Source organism: Hylobates moloch, unplaced genomic scaffold (assembly GCF_009828535.3).
Source record: "Hylobates moloch isolate HMO894 unplaced genomic scaffold, HMol_V3 SCAFFOLD_11, whole genome shotgun sequence".
Classification (NCBI taxonomy): domain Eukaryota; kingdom Metazoa; phylum Chordata; class Mammalia; order Primates; family Hylobatidae; genus Hylobates; species Hylobates moloch.
This window is the reverse complement of record NW_026652286.1, coordinates 55106891-55127945: the sequence shown is the minus strand read 5'-3', so window position 1 is coordinate 55127945 and position 21055 is coordinate 55106891. Positions and strand designations below refer to the sequence as shown.

General features: G+C 41.0%; 2 protein-coding genes across 9 annotated transcripts in view; one reads left to right on the top strand and one right to left on the bottom strand.

Annotated features, from left to right (window-relative positions):
* Positions 1 to 429, bottom strand: part of DDIAS (DNA damage induced apoptosis suppressor) — a 48911-nt gene extending 48482 nt beyond the window's left edge. For 2 of the 3 annotated variants that reach the window (XM_058446255.1, XM_032167035.1), the window contains exon 1: positions 343 to 429. The gene's annotated coding sequence lies outside the window, so the exon portion shown is untranslated. The remainder of the gene's footprint in view (positions 1 to 342) is intronic. The other variant, XM_058446256.1, reaches the window with a different exon arrangement.
* Positions 430 to 504: 75 nt separating this feature from the next.
* PRCP (prolylcarboxypeptidase) overlaps positions 505 to 21055 on the top strand; it is a 78564-nt gene continuing 58013 nt past the window's right edge. Inside the window, exon 1 of one of the 6 annotated variants that reach the window (XM_058446532.1) lies at positions 505 to 572. Coding sequence is in view for 2 of the 6 variants with exons in the window: in XM_032167034.2 (XP_032022925.1) it covers positions 1764 to 1931 (168 nt within the window). In the remaining 4 variants the exon portion in view is untranslated. Of the gene's footprint in view, positions 611 to 1496; positions 1516 to 1688; positions 1932 to 3854; positions 3981 to 21055 lie in introns of those variants that run through there. The other 5 variants (XM_058446531.1, XM_058446529.1, XM_058446530.1 and 2 more) reach the window with 5 other exon arrangements.

The window sequence follows — 21055 nt, the reverse complement described above, 5'->3', positions numbered from 1 at the left end:
ACTATGCACAGTGGCCCGCTGAATACGTATTTGCACATTACAGAAGCAAGAGTCGCGCCTTTTCCTCTCTATTTCCGATTCTAAAAGCTCACTCCGAGTCTAGCTCGATGGCACTGTAAGTGTTCAATAAACGTTCGTTAGGTGATTGCAAAAGCACTGAGTCTAAAATAAAATAACTGACGTTTATATTCTGTTACCCTCATGGCTGCCCGTTTATACAGAGAAGGACTTGTGAAAAAACAAGTGCCAGGCTCTGAGTGGGTCTCATTCATAATGAAGTTAAGAGCCCCCTTGGAAGTCTCCGGCCCTTGGGCTTCCCGAGAACCCCTTTACCCAGCTCACCTGGGGGAGAAGACCAGGAGCGGGCCCAGTAGACGCACAGTGACTCAGACCGGCCGGAGTCAGTAGCTCGCCGGCAGCCTTCCAATCGAATCTCCCGCGTCCTTTTCCGCCGGAAGTAACGCTTTGGCAGGGATTACTCAGAGCCAATCAGAAGAAGGCGCCGCAGAGGGTGGAGCTTAGCCAAGAAATCCTACAAGCATCTGGGAACGACCATTTTCGTCAAACTGCGGGTAGAGTCTTTCTCCCCGACAGGTGGATCAGTAGTACGGTCCGTAAAGTTGTTTTTGAAGCGGCGCTGAGCCTCCTGGGCGTAGGGATCCCCAGAAAGTGTGGAGCGAGCCGCAGGGCCCTGGGGTCTGGCGGGGTGACTGAAATAGGGAATGGAAGCCGGATGAAGAGGGTTGAGGGAGCTTTGGAAGCCAGACCTGGCGCTGTCCTAGGGGCTAGCACTACCCACGGGAGGAGGGAGGAAGGGGGCGGTGGCAGGAGGCAGGAGGGAGGTGGAGCGCGGAGTGGGTTTTCGGGTGCCGGAGAAGAAAGGGGGCGTTACTTGAAAGAAGAGACCGGGACCTGGCGGGATTTAGGGGCGATGTGGACCCGGGGCGACCTGTGTAATGGATGGGTTGTGCGAGCAACACAGTTTTGGGGTGACCCAAGAACGGAGTATCATAGGGAGTGGTTAGGCTCCATGATGGAGGTGGGTGCAAGGAGCACAGTCTTTGGAGCTGGACCCAGCGGTCTGCGACGACGTGCTCCGTTCACTGCTGAGTGATCTAGTGCAAGTTCCTGCACCTCTCTGAGCCTCAGTTTCCACATCTGTAGATGGGAATAACAATCATACACGACGCACAAGATTGCTGTGACGATTGGGTTAGAGGAGATGATGCTTGTGCCTCCCTGCCTCGTGATACACTGGCCTGTAGTGAACCTTCAATAAATTGTCGTGGTAGCTGTTATTGCCATTATGTAGCATTTGCGGAAGGCAGGAGGTGTCTCAATGGAATTGAGGCGGCCAGGGCAGGGTTTGGCGGTGATGATAATGGTAGGGATATTGGGTGACCTGAAGGACAGGTGGGCTTCGGGGGCGCTGTAGATAAAGCATGGGCTACAGCGATGAGGTAGGAAGAGGCCCTAGCATGATAAGGGCAGACTTGGGGTGTGACCGCAAAGAAGGTGAGTGCTAAGGAGCAGATGGCACAAGAGGAAAGTGGAGTGGAGGCGGTGTCCTCGGGGATTGGGGCGGAGTGGCTGTGGTGACCCGGCTTGGGCGGCGTCTCTGAGGAGCTGGCTGGCTTTGGGTTTCCCCCGGGAGGAGCTGTTTTGCGGCAGGCGGAGCTGCAGGCTGGGCAGGGCTTAGCCTGTGCGCTTCTGCTGGCCTCCTTTTCGCCCTCCCACCCGCACTGCAGTCTCCAGCCAGAGCCATGGGCCGCCGAGCCCTCCTGCTCCTGCTTCTGTCTTTTCTGGCTCCCTGGGCCACCATAGCCCTCCGGCCGGCCTTAAGGGCCCTTGGCAGCCTACACTTGCCAACCAACCCCACATCCCTCCCGGCTGTAGCCAAGAACTATTCGGTTCTCTACTTCCAACAGAAGGTAAGGGGGAGCGGGGGCTTCGCCGTCCCAGGCCCAACCGCCGGGAACCCTGACTCTCAGAGCCCGGGCAACGGAGCCCACCTCGAAATTCACACCCCTTGATGCCTAGGATCTGTTCGGTCTTTGGCTCCCATCTTCCAGAAGTGACCAACCAGCAGGTGGTCCCAAATCCCAGTTCTGTTTAAATTTTCTCCCCCCATTACCAATAATTTGGTAGTAGTTTTGGCTCCATACTCTTGATTCGGGCTTTTCTGTAATTGGACACGACAATCACTTCAACTCCCCCTGCTCCCAGAGGGTGCCCCAATCCGAACTCCCTTGACCTTCCCTCAAATTCAAATTATTAAATGCCAGCTTTGGTACCTAGTCTGCGGTGATAGTCGTCCTTTGCCCCAAGGCAGCCCTAAATACAAATTCTAATATCTTTACCTATTAGATAATATTGGATAGTTATCCATCCTAAAAGCCAGCCTCTCATAAGGGGTCAGCTCAGAGCTGATTTTGTAACCCTATTATTAAGAATTGTTGACAGTCCCTATTCCCCATAAGACTGAATGTATGTAGCCTATACTTGTAAAAGGAGTTGTAGGAGTTTGTGGTGGGGGTGGGGACTAGCCTTTCTATGGTCTGTATCGTGAACTTAGAGGTTTTTAGGCTTGATGCCTTTGTGCTTGGCTGCAGCATGAGGCATTCCCCCACAGGTCTTGATGGAAAAGTACATCCTCTGTGAAATGGCAAGGAATCCTTACAGTTCAGCATTTCTGAAGCCTGTGTAAAAATAGGAAAAGATTTGGAAAAGGTTGGGATTGGAAAGAGTGCAAGGGTCTGAAGCTTGGCTTTAGGAGTCAGATAGAACTGGATTCCACCCTGCTAGCTCTGTGACCTTGGGCAGGTTACAGTACTTCTGTGAGCCTAGTTCCTTGATCTCTTGGGGTTTGTGGTGATGGTTAAATGAGAGCCGATAACGTGTTCTTAGCAGAGTATCTGGCCTCAAGTAGGCATTCATATAATATGTGGTTATAGACCTATGTGAGATTTTGTTGTTGTTGATTGTGTAGAGACAAGGCTCACTATGTTGCCCAGGTTAGTCTTGAACTTGTGGGCTCAATAATCTCCAAAAGTGTTGGGATTGCAGGCGTGAGCCACTGAGCCCAGCCCTTATGTGAATTTTGAGTGGTAATTTGTGGTAGAGGGATGTCATAGATTTCCACAATAACTTAGAAATGATTTTAAAAATTTTTTATTTTTAAAAATAGAGATGGGGTTTTGTCATGTTGCCTAGGCTGGTCTTGAACTCCTGGGCTCAAGCAATGCCCCTGCCTTGGCCTCCCAAAGGGCTGGGATTGCAGGCGTGTGACACTGCGTCCAGCCAAGAAACAATTTTTAACCCAGACATTTGAGTTCAAGTTTATGAGGAAGAGAAAACATTTTAATTTTAGCAGGGGTACCAGGAAATAGTCTTTTTTCTCAGACAACTCCCTTAAATTAATTCTCTAGGGCATAATTTCCTCATTTGTAAATTAGGAGAGTTGGGACAAGGACCAATGTGTTTTACAGTTTACTGAGGAAAATTAAGGGCTCTTTGGGGAGCTGTTTCGGAGGGAAAGTGGATGAAGGCTGAAGTGGAGGCCAAATTAGGTGCTCTAGTACCCTCTCTTGGATCTCTTTCAGCTTTTATCTGTTTTATATGCTGGGATTTTATATACAACTATTTGCAGAACTCAACTGCTAAAGTAAAACGGGGGGGAGGACTGTTGGAATGGAAGATCTCTAAAATCCCATTGGGATTGATGAAAAAGAGAACTATCAGCAGAAAAGAAGAGAGTGAAAGAAGGAAAGGGTGGAAGGGAACAAATGATTTGTTAGTACCTTAGTTTCTAATTTATGTTCCTTTATTGTAGATTCCTTTCTTGGCCACTACACTCCTTAGAAATATAATTCAACACTGTTTCTTTTTCCATTTTTGATGATATGCGAAGTCCAGCTTTATTCAGCCACATTTTGTCCACTGGCTTATATTTGATTTATATTTTAGGATACAGATTCCACGTATGTATTTATTACCATAATAATAATTTTTCTTCTGTCAATTCCAATTGAGTTTTATTTCGTTTTCTGAGGAAAACTTTTACATATGTATTTATTGCATAATTATAATTATACTAGTTGCCAATTTCTGAACCATTGATTTTTAGTTGGGACTATGTGTAAACTCAACTTTAAGTTTTTTAGTTAGAGCACATGAAATACTTCGATGCCTTCTAATAATAAACTTATTATTAAAACTGTAAGGCTTAGTTTTTACTCAAGGTTTAATTTTTATTAAACTTTATAATGATTTACCTGTGGTTATATCTGCCCCAGTGACCAAGCTGGACCCAGCTGTCCTTCTATGTATATAAAGGATGTGGTTTTATGGAGTGGTCTCTAAAAAGGCTTAGCCCATGGCCTTATCCCTCCCCTGCTTAGAAATTCTTCATAACTCTGATTGCAGGGTAAAGGCCAAACACCTTGGCGTGGGAATCCATTGTTCCTTACTATGTAACCCTAGCTAGTCGTTCCAACTTTATATTCTGCCATAATGCCCCATCCCAGGTCCCACTTTTAGCAACCTAACAGACTCAAGTGACTTCTACTGTGTCAGAAATTCTGTCTGGAATACCATCCCTCTTCTCCACTATTTAAACTCGTACTTCTATTCCAGCAGAAATGTCTCACCTCTTCTGTTAATCTTTGACTTCTTTAAGGCAATTTAGTTGGTCTTTTTTCATCCTGCACATTTACTATATTGTATGTGTCCCTCCAGCTAGTTAGTACTCTACAATACCTAGAAGAGCCTATAAAAAAGTATAAAGCACAAAATAAATAGTTGTTGAGAGAGTGAAGGCATGATTATCCAAAAAGAACCTAAACAAAGCAAAGACTACCATCATTTAATTGTCACAAATCATTTTTTATATTTCTGTATATCTTTTACTTTAATTCTTTACTAATTATTTTTTCCACCTTTTTCAAAGTCTTCAAATAGTGATTTAGGTAGGAATATTTGATTTCTTTTACCTGAAATAACTGAATTAGGAGACCAGAGAAAGGATAGTACATCACTTGGGCACATCGAGGCTCTGGGTACATGTGTAGTATGTGTGGTATCAGAATCATAAAGGGCTCTCTGGAATGTGCGGCTTATGGTTACAATGTTGCATGCTTATTACCTTGTACCTCCCACCTGAGCCCCTGAGGCTAGAATGTGAGTCCCGAATCACACATTTTAGTGTGTGATGTAGTGAAGAGGGAGAATCGGTCCTGTCAGTGGTAAAATTGGGAGCAATATCTATTGTATTAGAGTGTGTGTCTGTGTGTTTCTCTCTTTACAAGAGACATTTTTATTAAGGAATTGGCTCATGCAATTGTGGAGGCTTTGTAAGTCCAAAATCTTCAGTGTAGGTTGGAGACTGGAAACCCAGGGAAGGGTTGCAGTTTGGATGCACGGGCATTCTGCTGCAGAATTTCTTCTTGTTTAGGGGAAGTCAGTCTTGTTTTTTTTTTTGAGGTAGAGTCTTGCTCTGTTGCCCAGGCTGGGGTGCAGTGGCGAGATCTCGGCTCACTGCAACCTCTGCCTCCCGGGTTCAAGTGATTCCACTGCCTTAGCCTGCCGAGTAGCTAGGATTACAGGTGCCTGCCACCACACCTGGCTAATTTTTGCAGTTTTTAAAATACAAACAGGGTTTTACCATGTTGGCCAGGCTGGTCTTGAATTCCTGACCTCAAGTGATCCACCCGCCTTGGCCTCCCAAAGTGAGGGGAAGTCAAACTTTGTTCTATTAAGGCCTTAAACTGATTAGATAAGGCCCACCCAAATTATGGAGGGTAAAGTCCACTGATTTAAAGTCCACTGATTTAAATGTTAATCTCATCCAAAAAATACCTTCACAAAAACATCTAGAATGATATTTGACCAAATAGCCAGGTACCATGGCCTATAAAGTTGGCATATAAAATTAATCATCACATCCACCAAGGTTGTTGTCAGAGTTCAGTGTGGTAACAAATGAAAGCCACGTGGATGGTGCATAGAGCATGGTAGGAATTTAAACAACTTAATGGAACAAGTGCTAGTTCCTTCACAACTCTGTCCTGAAAATTCACTCTCATCCAAATGCATGACAATAGTGGTAATGCCTCTTCTGAAAATTTAGTACACAGCTATTCCTATTTAACTGCTGATCATTGTTTCTGTTAGAAGTCTGTGTTTTGGCCCAGCATTGAGTCATGGTCACTGACTCCTGCAGCTCCTTCCTCATCTGCTGTGAGGGGATCACATCAGTGGGCTAAGCTATTTAAATTTACGTACATCCTTTATAGTTCTGCTTTCAATTCCTGTTCTAGGTTCCCCTTTCCCACTTTTGTCACAGTGGCCCTGATGTCTACTAAAATGTTATGTCTAGCTATGTTAGGCACCTTGTAGGGCATGTTGATAAAGATCTTTCTCTTCCTCTTTTAAATTTTTCTTCTCCTTTCTCCTCTTCTTATCTGTTCATCTATTGATGGCCTTCCCCTTAGGTCTGGAGTGTCCTGTCAGAAATATTGTGTGAATTCAGAACTGATTTATGTGTTTGGTGACACAGAATCTTTTTTAGAAGGGGCCTTAGAGATCATGTAGCCTTACCCTTAGATATGATGGATTGACCTTGATCTAAATTATAGAGGGTCAGAAACTTGATAGAGCTTGAACAGGAGAGTGGTTAAAAGCACAGCTTTTAGTACTGGGTGTGGTGGCTCACACCTGTAATCCTAGCATTTTGAGAGGCTAGGAGGATCACTTGAGGCCAGGAGCTAGAGACCAGATTGGGCAACATAGTGAGACCCCCGTCTGTACAAAAAAGTAAAAAACAACTACAACAAAACCCAAAGCATATTATTTAGAGGCAAACAGGTTTGAGAACAAGTTCTGTTTCTGTCACTACCTAAGTTACTCAGAGGCAGCCCCTATTTTCATAATCAGCAAAATGGAGATAATTATATTACCTATCCTGTAAGTTTGTTGTAAAAAGAAGTGGTATGTGTAAAGTGCATATTTAGCACAGTGCATAACACTTAGTAAACAATAAATGATAAACATTATTTTTATCTTGCAGTTTCCTAATGTGCATGGCTTTAATTAACCCCTTCACTTTTTTAAAATCAATAGGACTAAAATAATCAATACTTTAACAGACTTGTGGCCTAGGAATTAACCTTTTTTCTTGCTTAAAATCGTTCTTTTCACACAAGATTCTGTACATAAAAAGAAGCATATGAAACTATTTCTGTTTTTCTTTCTATGCTATTTTAAGTGTTGATAAAGTGTTGGGGGGAAATATGGTAATGAATTTACCCTTTTAGGTTTTTGGAAGTACCTTCTTCTCTGATAACAACAGTAAATCTAACACTGTCTTTCTGATAGCTGAGTTTTAAGTTTCTTACTAGCTAATGCTAAAATCTAATTTCAATAAAAATTAACTTAAGGTTTTTCACTGTCTTGTTTATATTCCTCTGTCAGCATATTGCAGGAACTTTGCGCTTTAGAGAATTTAGACTTTTAAAACATTTTCAAAGTTTGGGTTCTAGGATCAGCCCTGCCACTAACTCACATCATACTCTTGGGCAAGTTGCCTAACCCTCTAGATCTGATTGTACTAATTTGTAAGATAAATGGATTGGATCTGCTGATCTCTGATATACCTATAATTCTGTTCACTGAGTGCCTCCTGTTTATAGGGCACTGCATTAGGAACAGTGGGAATGTGGGTACAAGTTTCGTTTTTTGCCATAACGTTAATTGCCTTTGGTGAATTGGACCTAAACAACTTTATTATCTTGACTTTGAATAAGACACAGACCCATAACATATAAAGTGTTTTTAAATTAAAAAGTAATCACCTCTTCAATTGATACAATATTTATAATATTGCATAGTTGATCTATATTATAATGTAATAAAACATTGTGTTTATGATTTTAAAGTTTGCTTGGTTGTGGGTCTATTGGAGAAGAAAGGAGAATCATAGGTAAGGAGAATACCTTGATGGTAGATCTTATTTGTCTTCATTCCTAGTGCCTTGGATGGTACTTCTTTTTATTTTTTTATGTGGTTCTGACAGGATATGGTACTTCTTAATAAAGATATTATGAATTGAAAAAATTGGCCATAAATTAAAATGAATAAGGAGTAAGAAAGTAAAATTATATATGTAGTGTAAATGTGTCTAATGCATTATTAATGATAGTAATTTACTACCATTTATTGAAAGCTTCAAATACCCTAAATATTATCCTAGGTACTTAATAGACATTCACTTATTTAATCCGTATTACTGTTCTGTGAGGTAGATGCTATTATTCCATTTTGTAGGCAAGAGAACTATCCTTTTTGTTTGTTTGTTTTTAGACAGGATCTTGCTGTCACTCAGGCTGGAGTGCAGCCATGTGATCATAGCTCACTACAGCCTTGAACCTCTGGGCTCAAGTGATCCTCCCACCTCAGCATCCCAGGTAGCTGGGACTACAGGTGTACACCACAATGCCTGGCTAATTTTTTAATCTTTTTGTAGAGATGGGATCTCGTTATGTTGCCCAGGCTGGTCTTGAACTCTTGTCCTCAAGCAATCCTCTTACCTTGGTCTCCCAAAGTGCTAGGATTACAGGCAGGAGCCATCAAACTCGACGAGCAAGAGAACTATCATACAGAGAGGTTAAATTATTATACTGAGCTATACTGCTTACCTGTACCATTTTGTTTTTCTGAAATTAAACTCTGATGAATTTCTAGTTCTGAAATGAATGTTGTTACTTTGCTTGTATTATCCAGGATAGGTCAGGTTTTGCTGCTATAGTAAAATTTATAAATTTCGGTCACTTAACCTAACAAAATGTATGACCCTTACTATCATAAACTTCCAATTGACTGAGCAGGGAGCTGTGCTCCTGCTTTCACTCAGAGACTAAGTGGCTGATCGGGGTTTCCTTTTTAGCATATGCTTTCATGAACACTTAGCAGTGGAAAAAGAACATGGAAGATCTCATATAAATGCTCCAAAATGGAAATTACTTATGTCGCTTCTCACAATTCCTTGGCTAGAAAGGTATTTGAAAGCTTCAAATACCCTAAATATTATCCTAAGTACTTAATAGACATTCACTTATTTAATCCGTATTACTGTTCTGTGAGGTAGATGCTATTATTCCATTTTGTAGGCAAGAGAACTATCCTTTTTGTTCTCTTTTTTTGACTGTACCCAATCACAGGGTAGGGAGACAAAAAGTATTGGCTTTGTAGTGCCTAGACAGAGAGACAGCACTAATGACTACCATACTCACTCAGTCACTTAACCCACCCACCCACCTACCTACTCAGTGCTGATCTGATGTCTTTTATATGTCAGGCACTGGGCTAGGTCCTGGCCAGGCAGAGATGACTATATCCTGAAGGAGTTCAAATTGTACTTGTTGACCATTCCAATTGCATATACTCAAACTTATATCTAAACAACATGGAAAACACTGAAAATTTTGTAATGTCTTGGCATTCATCTGACTCCAACACACAGATTGCTTCAAGAAATAGCCCTGAAGTGAGGTGAATTTTTAAAATATTTTCTTGCTTAACTTGTCATCATTATAATAGTTTATTGTCCTGTTATGTATATACATTAAAGCACATGATAAAAAGAAACTTATTTATTGATACCATCATTCAGTAATTAAAAATAATTGTTTTGCGTATCTTTATTGTAATAAAAGAAACAAAACTGATATAGTTTTGTAATCTTAAGTGTGCTTTGGTAAGTGTTGAGTAATTGTTAATTAAAAAGAATAATTCTACTGAAAATTTTTATTATCTATTTAACAGTATGTATGTAATGGGATAATTTATAAAAATATTTTTTTCTTTCTGGTTCACAATTTAAAAAACTCTAGGTATTGTTTGTGAGAAGTGAATGAATGAACATTTATTATCTACTCTGAGCTCAATATTATGCTAAACTCTTTTACATCTCTTAATTATTATTAATATAATCACTTTTTGAAATAGATGGTTTAAATGAAGCTCATAGAGGTTAAGTGTCTTAAGCTATTAAAGGACAATATTTTGAGTCGTGTTTTTATCTGTTTCTTTCAAGATCTATGATCTTTCATTGACATCATGATGTCTCTGTAATCTGAGCAGTAGTAACAAAACTGATGTCTCTGTGTCCACTTATTAGTTCATATTCAGCCTTTACAACAATCCTGTGAGGTACATATTCTCACTAGTAGATTCACTTCTAAAAGTGAAGTGAAGTTCAGAAATATCAAAGGAAGAAACATCCAAAATATCCCATTTGTAAATATCCTGGTTTTTCAGTCCCAAATTGTAAATAACTTGCGGTATGTCTATAAAACGGAATATTGTTAGCCCGAAAAATTATGGTCTTAAAGTAGTCTGACAATGTGATAAAATGTTTATGCATTAATAATAAATGAAAAAAGCAAAATAGAAAATGAATGTTCAATGTGTGTCTAAATTCATTTACCTAATTTTTTATTAGGTGCCTGCTATATTCGAAGCACTGGGGAAAGAGCATTCTAGGCATGGGGAAAAACATTCTAGGCACAGGGAATGTCTAGGCAGGGAAAGTCAAGTGCAAAAACCCTGAGGTAGGTGTGTGCCCAGTGGGAGGAACTGTAGGGAGGATGGTATGTCTGGAGGGACATGCCCCAGGGAGAGAGTAATAGAGGAGGACAGAAAGGAGGTTCAGGGAGCCAGATAATGCAGGGACATCTGGGCCATTGTAAGGAATTTGGCTGTAAATCAGAATGAGATGAGAAGCCTTTGGAGCTTTAGGGGCAGAAGAATGACATACTCTGATTAATAAATCTTAAGAAACACTTTGGCTATTGTGTTGAGAATAGACTATGGAGGGGAAAGGGGGAAAACAGAAAGACCAGGTTGTTGCAAAATTTCAGATTAGAGATGATGGTGGCTTGGATTAGTGTGGTAGTGGTGGAGGCTGAGAAGTGCTCAGATTCTGGGTATTATTGAAGGTGTAGCTGAGAGGTATAGTTGATGAATCAGATGTAGGTTGTGAGATAAAGAATTGAAGATGACTCCAAGGTTTTTTGCCTGAGCAGTTAGAAGGTTGGAGTTGTCACTTACCAAGAAGGGGAAAGCTGCAGAAGGAGTAGGTTTGGGGAAGGAAGGAGAAGAGGAACTTGGTTTCAGAAATGGTATTGTGTCAAGAATTTAGAAGAAAGGTGGGGCAAGTAATACAAATTTGAAGCTGTTAGTATACAGATGATATGTAAAACCATGAGATTGGAAGAGAACAACAAAGGAGTTAGTGAAGATGATCTTTTCTTTTAAAGATGATCTTCTCAACACTGCATATTTAGAAGTCAGGGAAATGGGGAACCAATTAAGGAGACTGAGAAGGAACAGTTGGAGGAGGAAAACCAGGAGGCTGTGATACCCTGATTACTTAATGAAAAAAGCATTTCCATAAGAAGGTAACCAATAGTGCCTAGATAAATGACTGGGAATTGGCCACTTGATTTAGCAATGTGGAGGTTATGGTGACCTTGACGGCAGTTTCCTCGGAGGGTGGGTGGAGGCGAAAGCCTCATTGGAGTGGATGCAAGAGAGAATGGTAGAAGCTGAATCGAGACCAAGAGTGTGGTAATCTTTTGAGGAATTTTGCTGTGAAGGGGAGCAGAAATATGGTGTGGTAGATGGAGGGGAAGAGGGTTCCCATTTTTAAGATGGGAGAAATAATTGAATGTATGCTAAGGGAAATGAGCCGAGAGAGTGAGAAAGTGACGGAACAAGAAAGAAATAGAATTGCTAGTGGGATATCTTAGGCAAGAAGAAATGGGATCTAGTGAAAAAACAAGAGCATGAACAGTTTGACCATAGTCAAGCTAGGTTAGGCACATCATATAGGCACAGATGAAGGTAAGAAGGTGGTATGGTAGTGAGAGCTTGTGTGTTGTTTTTCAGAATGCTTCTCTTTTCCCTGCAAAATAAGATGGAAGGTCAGCAGCCGAGAATGAGAAGGGGAGAGAACAGAAATGCTCCTCTAGCAGAGAAGGAAAGTAAATGCACTAGGGGCATATGGTTTGATTGCAGGGCAGCGTTTGTAACTTTGTAAGGCCATTTGATGTAACTGTTATGTAAGTTAGTAAGCCACATTTGATGTGGCTGTATGTTTCTCTAGCTGCATTCAGTTTCTTGGGTATGGTTGTGGAGTTGGTGAATTGCACTTTTGCCAACTGAGAACAACAAGGTGAGAGAGGCCTGGGTAGTGAGAATTGCATGCAAGGGATTACAGCCCCTTGTTGCAGCCCGTATTACCGCCTCCCCTGACTACTAGAAGAGTAAACCAGTTGGTCCTCCTAGCTTCCTGCAGTTCCCCCTCCAGTACAGCTCTCATGGGTTGTCACATAAATCACCTCTCCTCCAGTTGAATCACTGTTCTTTTCAGAAACTGCAACAACTCTTTATTGTTTGCTTTATTAAGAACAAAATCCTGTAGCATTTAAGGCCTTTCAATCTATGGCCCTAACTGCCTTTCCATTTTGCTTATCTGTTCACCACATATGCCCATTCCTTTCCTGTCTATGCGTTAATCCACATTGTTCCCTTTGCCTGGAATCTCTCTCTCCCATGGGCCTTACCTCTTTTATCAATCCCATTCCATTTTTTAACCCCTACCTCTAACACTGCCTCCTCCAGGAGCTGCTTTTTTTCTTCTGCTTCTGCTGCTCCTGCTGCTATATCTTCTGCTGCTTCTTCTGCAGCTTCCTCTGCTGCTTCTGCCTCTGCCTCCTCCAGGAGCTGTCCTCCTTCTCCTTCTTCTTCGCACTTCCTCTTCCTCTTCTTTCTTTCTCTTCATCCTCCTCCTTCCTCCATCCCTCCTCCTTCTCCTTCTTCTTCTTCCTCTTTTTTATTTTGTTGGTTTTTTTTTTTTGAGACAGATCTTGCTCTGTCACCCAAGCTGGAGTGCAGTGCTGTGATCATAGCTCACTGCAGACTTGGCCTCAAACTCCTGGGCTCAGGTGAACCTCCTGCCTCAGGCTCTTGAGTAGCTGAGACTAAAGGCATGTGCCACCATGCCTGGCTATTTTTTTTAAAAAAAAGAAATGGGGCCTTGCTATGTTGCCCAGGCTGGTCTTGAACTTCTGGCCTCAAGTGATCTTTCCACCTGTACCTCACAAAGTGTTGGGATTACAGGTGGGAGCCACTGCACCCAGCCCATTTTTAAATCTCCTGGACAGTGTGTGATTGGTCAAATCTTTTTTTGTACTTTTATGGCACATGTCTTATTCTAGCCTTGTGTTATACATAATCTTTTATACTCCTCTCTTATTCTACATTTAAAGCAGGAATCCTGTCTTGTAAACATCCATACTCCTCCATAGCACATGTGACATTGTTTTTCCTAGAGTATTGTTTTCACAAATCTGATGAATCTTTATCTTTCCCCCTCCTTCTCTCCCATTTTTCTACACACTGAGGTAAGGAAGGTGTGTGTATATGGAGGAGGGGAAGGGTGAGGAAACTTGGATCCTAGCTGTCTCACATCCTTTGGAGAGCATGACAGAATGTCAGATAAAGACAGACCTACCTGTTTTAATTTTCTTATTTTGGTGCTCTGGAAGCTGTGGCTAGAAGTTTGTGCTTTTCCTTCTCCCAACATATCTACAGAGAAAGGATTAAGGGAGGGAATGCTGCATTTCTTGTTTTTTCTTTGTTTTGTATATGGGCAAGGGCTGGGATGGAGAATGAACACAACAAGAAGAATGTCTCCTTACAGGCTACTTCTGTGGTAATTGTGTACCACCTGTATTTATTATTAGAGTGTTAAAGTAAGCTTTTTATGATTTCGGTTTTTCATTTGCAAATGGAAGCCAGTTAACTGTGTATATTTGTAAATCCTTACTTTCTGTGGCATACATGTTAGTTCAAGTTGCCCTGTGGTGCTGTGGCTGGAGAGAAGCAGCAGCTGTGTCTCTGTCAAGCCCATGATGCTGTCTTTCCTGCTGCTCATATTGTGCAGATTTCCCACACGGGTTAGGAGAAAACAGATTTGTTAAAGGCAGATTTCCTTAGAAGCTTTTGTCTGAGCAGCCCTGCAATTTGGTTGTATGTTATGTATGGGCAGAAAGGTGTGATACTTTTTCTCACCCATCATAAGGGTCATGGTCAATGCTCCTATAATAAAATACAGGTTAACAAGAGAAAAGCATAACAAGTTTATTTAAGCACAGTTTTATGTGATATGGGAGTCTTCAGAAATGAAGACCCAAAAAACTCAGGGGAAACTCTTCATTTTTAGGCTTATGTTTGATGAAGAATGGACAGTCCTGTAGAAAAGTGATGAAACAAGAAGGGAATGATCCTAGTGGTAATAGTCTGAATGGGGAAAGTCATCAAGGTCTATCTGTTCTGATTCTTCTTGGTCTCTGTGTGGCATTCTTTCCTCCTGGATATAGCGTCAGACCCCTTTTGGAATGAAGGTCTTAAGATCAACTATGGGACAAGGTAGTTCAGATAATTTCTTTCTAGCCAGCTCCTATATAGAAAGGAAGGGGAAGGTTAGATTTAATATTTTTAGGCTTCATGGCTGGCTTTCGGGAAGAAGGGTCCTAGTTTCTATGACCTGCCTTGGGGGAGAAAGAGGAGCAGGAGAGAGAAAGACAGAAGAGGGTCAGAAAGAGACTTTGCTTCTGAGACTCTTCCAGTGTTCTTCAGTTCAAAGTACTCCCAAGGAAAAATACTTTGATAACAATAAGTATCATTCTATGATAGTTGACACAGTATCAATACTTTGGGGTATTGTTTTCTGAGCCCCAACAGATAACAATGAAGTATCACTCTACGATAGTTGATATAATATCTAACAGTTACACAGTAAAACAGCACAGTCATACATTCATTTAAAAACATTTGTTGAACTCTTCCTTTGTGCCATACTCCGAGTTAGTAGCTAGGGATAAATGGAGAGCAAACATAGGCCTCATGCAGCTTACAGTTTATTGAGAAAGAAGATAGTCACAAGTAATTATAGGTGTGATGTATGCTTTAAGGAAGTATGAGATGTCTGTAATGGGGTCCTAAGTCTGGAGTATTAGGGAATCCTATAGATGGCAATGATGTTAAAGGAGAGACCAGAAAGATGATTAGGAGTGAACTAGAAGAAGGGAGATGATAAAGATTTCTGTCAAGGTAGAAGGTATATCACGTACAGGATCCTAAGGTAGGAAAGACCAGGCTGTGCTGGAGGAACTGAAAAGAGGTCAGTAAGACTGAGATGGGGGGGTCGAAGATGATGACCTTGGAGGTGGGCTTCCAACACTGTGAGGTCAGTATTGTCATTATTTCCATTTACATACGCACGGTGTGGATATTCCTTCTCTGTAGCTTTCACTGACTTTAAGAGCATAGCTTGGTGTTGAGATGGTGTGGGACAGAACACAGTTGATCAGAGTATGATTGTTTTGTATTCATCTTGTGATGGCACTGAATAAGTGCATATTTATCTTTTACCCTGTAGGGAGTTACTACAATTTTATAGAGGAAAAAGGGCTCAGAGGCTGAAGTGATTTATGCATGATTGCACAGCTGATAAGTGATAGAGCCAGGATTTAAACGTGGCTCTGTCAACATCACAGCCCTTGTACCATGTTGCCTCTATATTTCAGAAATAGACAGAAGGCTTTTCAATTCATGGCTCATATTTAATTCATGTAGTTCAACCAAGCGTGTTGGTTCACAGCTGTAATTCCAGCACTTTGAGAGGCTGAGGTGGGAGGATCACTTGAGACCAGGAGTTTGAAACTAGCCTGAGCAAGAAAGCAAGACCCTGTCTTTAAAAAAATACAAAAATTATCCAGGCATGGTGGTGTGCACCTGTGGTCTCAGCTACTTGGGAGGCTGAGGCAGGAGGATCACTTGAGCCTAGGAGGTCAAGGCTGCAGTGAGCTATGATTGCACCACTGTACTCCAGCATGGGCGACAGAATGAGACCCTGTCAAAAAATTTAAGAATTAAAAAAATTCAGGTAGTTCATGGCTGATTTCGAGATATTAACCCATATTAGTAACAAAGTTGAAGAATAAGCAGAATTTTAATTCTCTTAACACCAGGTTGGGTAATTTTGGACAGCAAAAATATAATGGAGATTTCAATTATACGGAATTCTTCTGACTTTGACTTTGTGTTACAGAAACAAGAGCTTTAAATTAATGGGAACTATGTTAGTATCAGAAGGGGACTATGAAAACTTCTAAAATAACACTATGAGTTATTTTGGATAGCTCTATAAAATCATTGAGTGAAGGATGTTAAGAGACCTCCATTGACTATCACAAAAAGGTCCTATCCAAGGGAATAAAGGAGGATACATCTTTGGTGAGACAGGAGTGAAGTCACTACTATAGAACTTTGTCTCCTGAAGCTTGGTGCTCAATCCATGAGCAAATTATCCATTTTAAGCTTCCCCAACAGCTTGTGTATAAAATTTGGCTTGGAATAAGTTATAGAGTTTGTGTAAAAGTCTCTAATGCATGCTGCATGGACTGGTCACTGCCATGTATTCATCTTTCACTCTTGGAAGAGTGGAAGGTCCTTGCATGTCCCTCTCTTGCATTCTGCTTTTGAAAGTCTACCAGCTCTTAGACTAGGGAGTCAAATCTAGTTAACCGTACCTAAGTATTTTGTTTTCTTTAAAAGCCTGGAGACTGGTCTTATTTTTAACATGTTGTTTAGAATAAAAGTACATTCTTCTATTTAATAAAGTGTGTAATTTAAAAGGATATTAGACTGAAAATTTAAGCTAGTCTCCTTAACCACATTTATGAGAAGCCTGACTGTTTGGACGATGATTGTAGTTGTATTATTCTACCATCTAAGGGGAAATAAATAGTCCCTTGAGATGTAGATTTATAATCTTCAGCATGTGGAACAATGAAAGTGATGTCACAGATTATTTAAAAAATAAAATATCCAAAGCACTCATGTTATATTTCTGCAATATGTACCGTTCCTCATAGCTCAGTTATTTATACAATGAGGAATGTATATTAAATATATATTATACATGTCATAGCATTGGTGACTAAAACTGAACAGAAAGGAAAAAGAAAAGCATGTCATATACCAGGCCACATCATATTTAGTGTATAAGAGGTTCTCACTGTCACCAAGATGCTACCCTGTTTCTGTTATCTGTTCCAAGATAGCTGCCATTAAAAAAGTAATTTTACTGTGCAAGTCATGGTTTCTTAAGTGACCACTCAGAACAAATTGCTGAAGTTTTATGTCATATTTTTTCTTTCACATGACAATATTGAGCACTGATGACATGTATTGTTTGAGCTGGGAGGTATGTGCTAGTAATACCTTGCAAAATATATTAGTAATAAATCAAGCCCTTACTTCTTGCAGGCCCTTGCTGCTGGGCACTTGCACATATGTATTATCCAACTAAATCATTACAAGACTTCTCTGGTAGGTGTTATTTTTTTCATTCCGCATTTGAGAAAACAAGCCCAAAGCCATGAACTTGGTTAAGTAGCTAATAAATGGCCAAGATGGCACTGAAAGTCAGGTCTGTCTGCACATTCCCTTCTCTTTCCACTACATCAGAACATTTGTGGTCTTCAGAAGGAGGAAAAAAAGGATTTTAAAAGGTGCCTTGGTACAGATTAAATTTTATTAGTGCAAAAGTATATGTGTTTATGTGTTTAAGACTTGACACAACTGGATTTTTTGTAGTTGTTGTTGAGACAGGGTCTCACTCTGTCTCCCAGGTGGGAGTGCAGTGGTGTGATCATGGCTCACTGCAGCCTCGACATCCCAGGCTCAATCGATTCTCGCATCTCAGCTTCCTGAGTAGCTTGACTACAGGTATGCCCATCATGCCTGGCTAATTTTTGTATTTTTTTGTAGAGATGGGGTTTCTACAGGTTGCCCAGGTTGGTCTCGAATTTCTGGGGTCAAGTGATCCTCCTACCTCAGCCTCCCAAAGTTCTGGGATTACAGGCCTGAGCCACCGTGCCCAGCGTGAATGACATTTTTGATAAGTTTTCCTGATGGCATATGACTAGCATGTTTGGCCAGCATCATTGTGATTAAATAATCTAATTTAAACCAGGAACTACAACCCAAACAATGGCTGGGATTCAGCAGATAGGAAAGTAAGGAAGTACTTGTTATCATTTGTCAGTGTATTTATATTTTTATGCAGCTTGAACTGTGGGTCACGCTGCAGACACTGTCCTTTAAAACTGTCGGAAATGTCTGCCTCTTCCTGAGCACTGATGGCCTCTTCCTTTGAGGGAGCAGCTCATACAACAATTTTGGAAAGCAGCGGTGATGACTCCCTTCTGCTTGGCGTTGAGTGGTTCCTTCCTCTTGAACAATTTGCTCTAGATGACAGTGACCAGTGCAGACTAAAACACGCTGTTGGTTTGCCTTTTTATGTAGTCTAATTTCTAAAAAAACAACAACCCTTTAAAGGAGATGGGAATTTATACTTTCCAACCAACTTTCTGTGATTTCTTTAAGCAACCTTGGGTCACATTCATCTGTGCATCTGAGAGGCCTGCAGCAACACCAAGTCTCATCTTTGCTTACACACATCTAACAAGTGCAGTCAACAATAATTGATGTTGTGAATTTATTTATACGTGCTTTATTTTTAAATTCCAAACTGACTGACCCCTGCCTCCCAGGATATCTTGAATGCCCATCGCTTGCTTAGCTAGTGTAGGCTTAGACAATGCAAATATATTTTAGGATCAACCTTTAAAAACCTATTCAGAGAAATAAATCTGCCATAAAAACTCTAATATTTATTATTTATTGTTATTTATTATTGACACTGTGTGCCAGACATTATACATTCGTCATCTCATTATTTTGTACACAGTATATTGGGTTGTGGCTTACATAGTGCTTGGAATGGTTTGTCTTCCTCCTTTCTCTCCCTAGCAAACTCCTATTCATCTTTCACTGCTCAGGTCTTATATCACCTTTTCTTGTTAGGAACTGCTTTGCCTCCCTCCCATGGGCTGGGTAATTGACTACTATCCTCTTTGTGCCTCTTACTACACTTTATAGCTACTTCGATGCTGCTACTCTGGATCGCATTGCTTTATTTATATGTTGGACTGTGAGCAGCCTGAGGGCTGGGACTACACCCATCAGTGTATCTCAATGTGTGCCTTCATCAGCTCTTCAGACAAATAACTGGCTCAAGCTGAAGTTATTCTTCTACCATTAGTACTTGGTTTTGTCAACAGTCTGCCAGTATTGTGCTACCAATATGGCATAGGCACTGGCCGGTCAGAACAGAAGCTAGTCATGGAGTTAAGGCCTTTTGAAGTACCATGGTTCTTCAGGTCTGGAGATCTAAAAAAGGGTCTGGGGGCAGTAGGGCAGAGTGTGTGTGTGTGTGTGTGTGTGTGTGTGTGTGTGTGTACGGGGGTGTTGCACAGGTAGTTTTTCTCCAACTCGTATGGAATATTTCAGTATTTTAAGAGCTGGCTCAATATCAGCTTTGGTCCTCCCAGGTAGTGAGTTCCTAAAGAGTGGGATTCTGCCTATACTGCTTAGTGTCCCTAATATGGATATCTCAATGCAACTCAGGTGTCCAAAACAGGTTAAACTTCTACAGCAAATGTTAATGTTATTACATAACACTTCTTTTTAAAACTTCTCTGAATTTTTCACATTACTGTTAATGGTACTACAGTTGACCCTGGAACAACGTGGGTTTGAACTGCACGTGTCCACTTACACACATTTTTTTTCAATACATCTCTTCTGCCTCCCCTTTCACCTCCTCCACTTCTTCTACCTCTGCCACCCCAAGACGGCAAGACCAACCCCTCCTCTTTCTCCTCCTGTTCAGCCTTCTCAAAGTGAAGAAGAGGATAAAGACTTTTATGATGATCCACTTCCACTTAATGAATAATAAATATATTTTCCCTTCCTTAAGATTTACTTAATAACATTTTTACCTAGCTTATAGTAAGAGTACAGAATATAATACATATACAAAATATGTGTTAATCGACTTTATGTTATCAGTAAGGCTTCTGGTCAATAGTATGTTCTGTTAAGTTTTTGGGAGTCAAAGGTTATAGGCAGATTTTTCACTGTTTGTGGGTTGCGGAGGGTGGGTCAGTGCCCCTAATTACCCTGTTGTTTAAGGGTCAGTTGTATTCTCTTGTTCACATGGGATAGACAACTTTGGAATTTTCTGGTTCTCTCACCTTCACATCCAAACCAAAATCCAGTCAATCACCAAGACCTTTCCAAGATTCCATCCTAGTTTCTGCCCCTTCTTTGCTTTCCCAGGGTTACCAGTTTGTACCATATAATTCCAGGCTAACTTATAATACTCCCTTCAGTCCCTCTGTTATTTTAGCTTCAGTCCAGGCCAGCTGGCACCATGGTTTTTTTCTCCTCTCCTTTTGTCCAATCCAGGCTTTACAGGGCCCTGCTTAAACCCCACATCTTCAGAGAAACCTTCCCCTGCTGACTCAGCCTAGCAGGGGCTGTCCTACCCCTAGATGCCCTAGTACTTACTGTCTGTAGCATGCATTTGGATGTTAACTGTGCTCTACTTTGTGAGCCTGCCTGACTGTAATTACATCTTCAAATGACATTGAACAGGTGGCTGTCCCTCAAGTAGAGAGCACTCATGGCCGTTAAGTGAGAATTAATACGCTCACCAGGGCATAATGGTTCAGACCACTTAGATTTTTAAGATTTCTTAATAGAAATAATTTCAAATTCTATAACTTGGTTGCTGAATGGAATGAAATTTTGTTAAGGAAAAATACTGACTATGACCTACTAAATGAATTCCTAACCTACAAATGGATCACAGCCTCCATTTTATAAAACCCTGATCTAGACCACAAAGGCCTTAAAAAGAAGAGTGTTTCTCTCATAATGGAAAGGTAAGACCTGGAAGCAAAAGCCTTTACTATGAGTATAAAGTATTGCAAGAGAGGCATAAAGCATGCAAGTCTAGAGGAGGGAAAATTGCACGGTGAAAATGACTTCCTATTGTAGGAAGATGATTCTGTTTGTG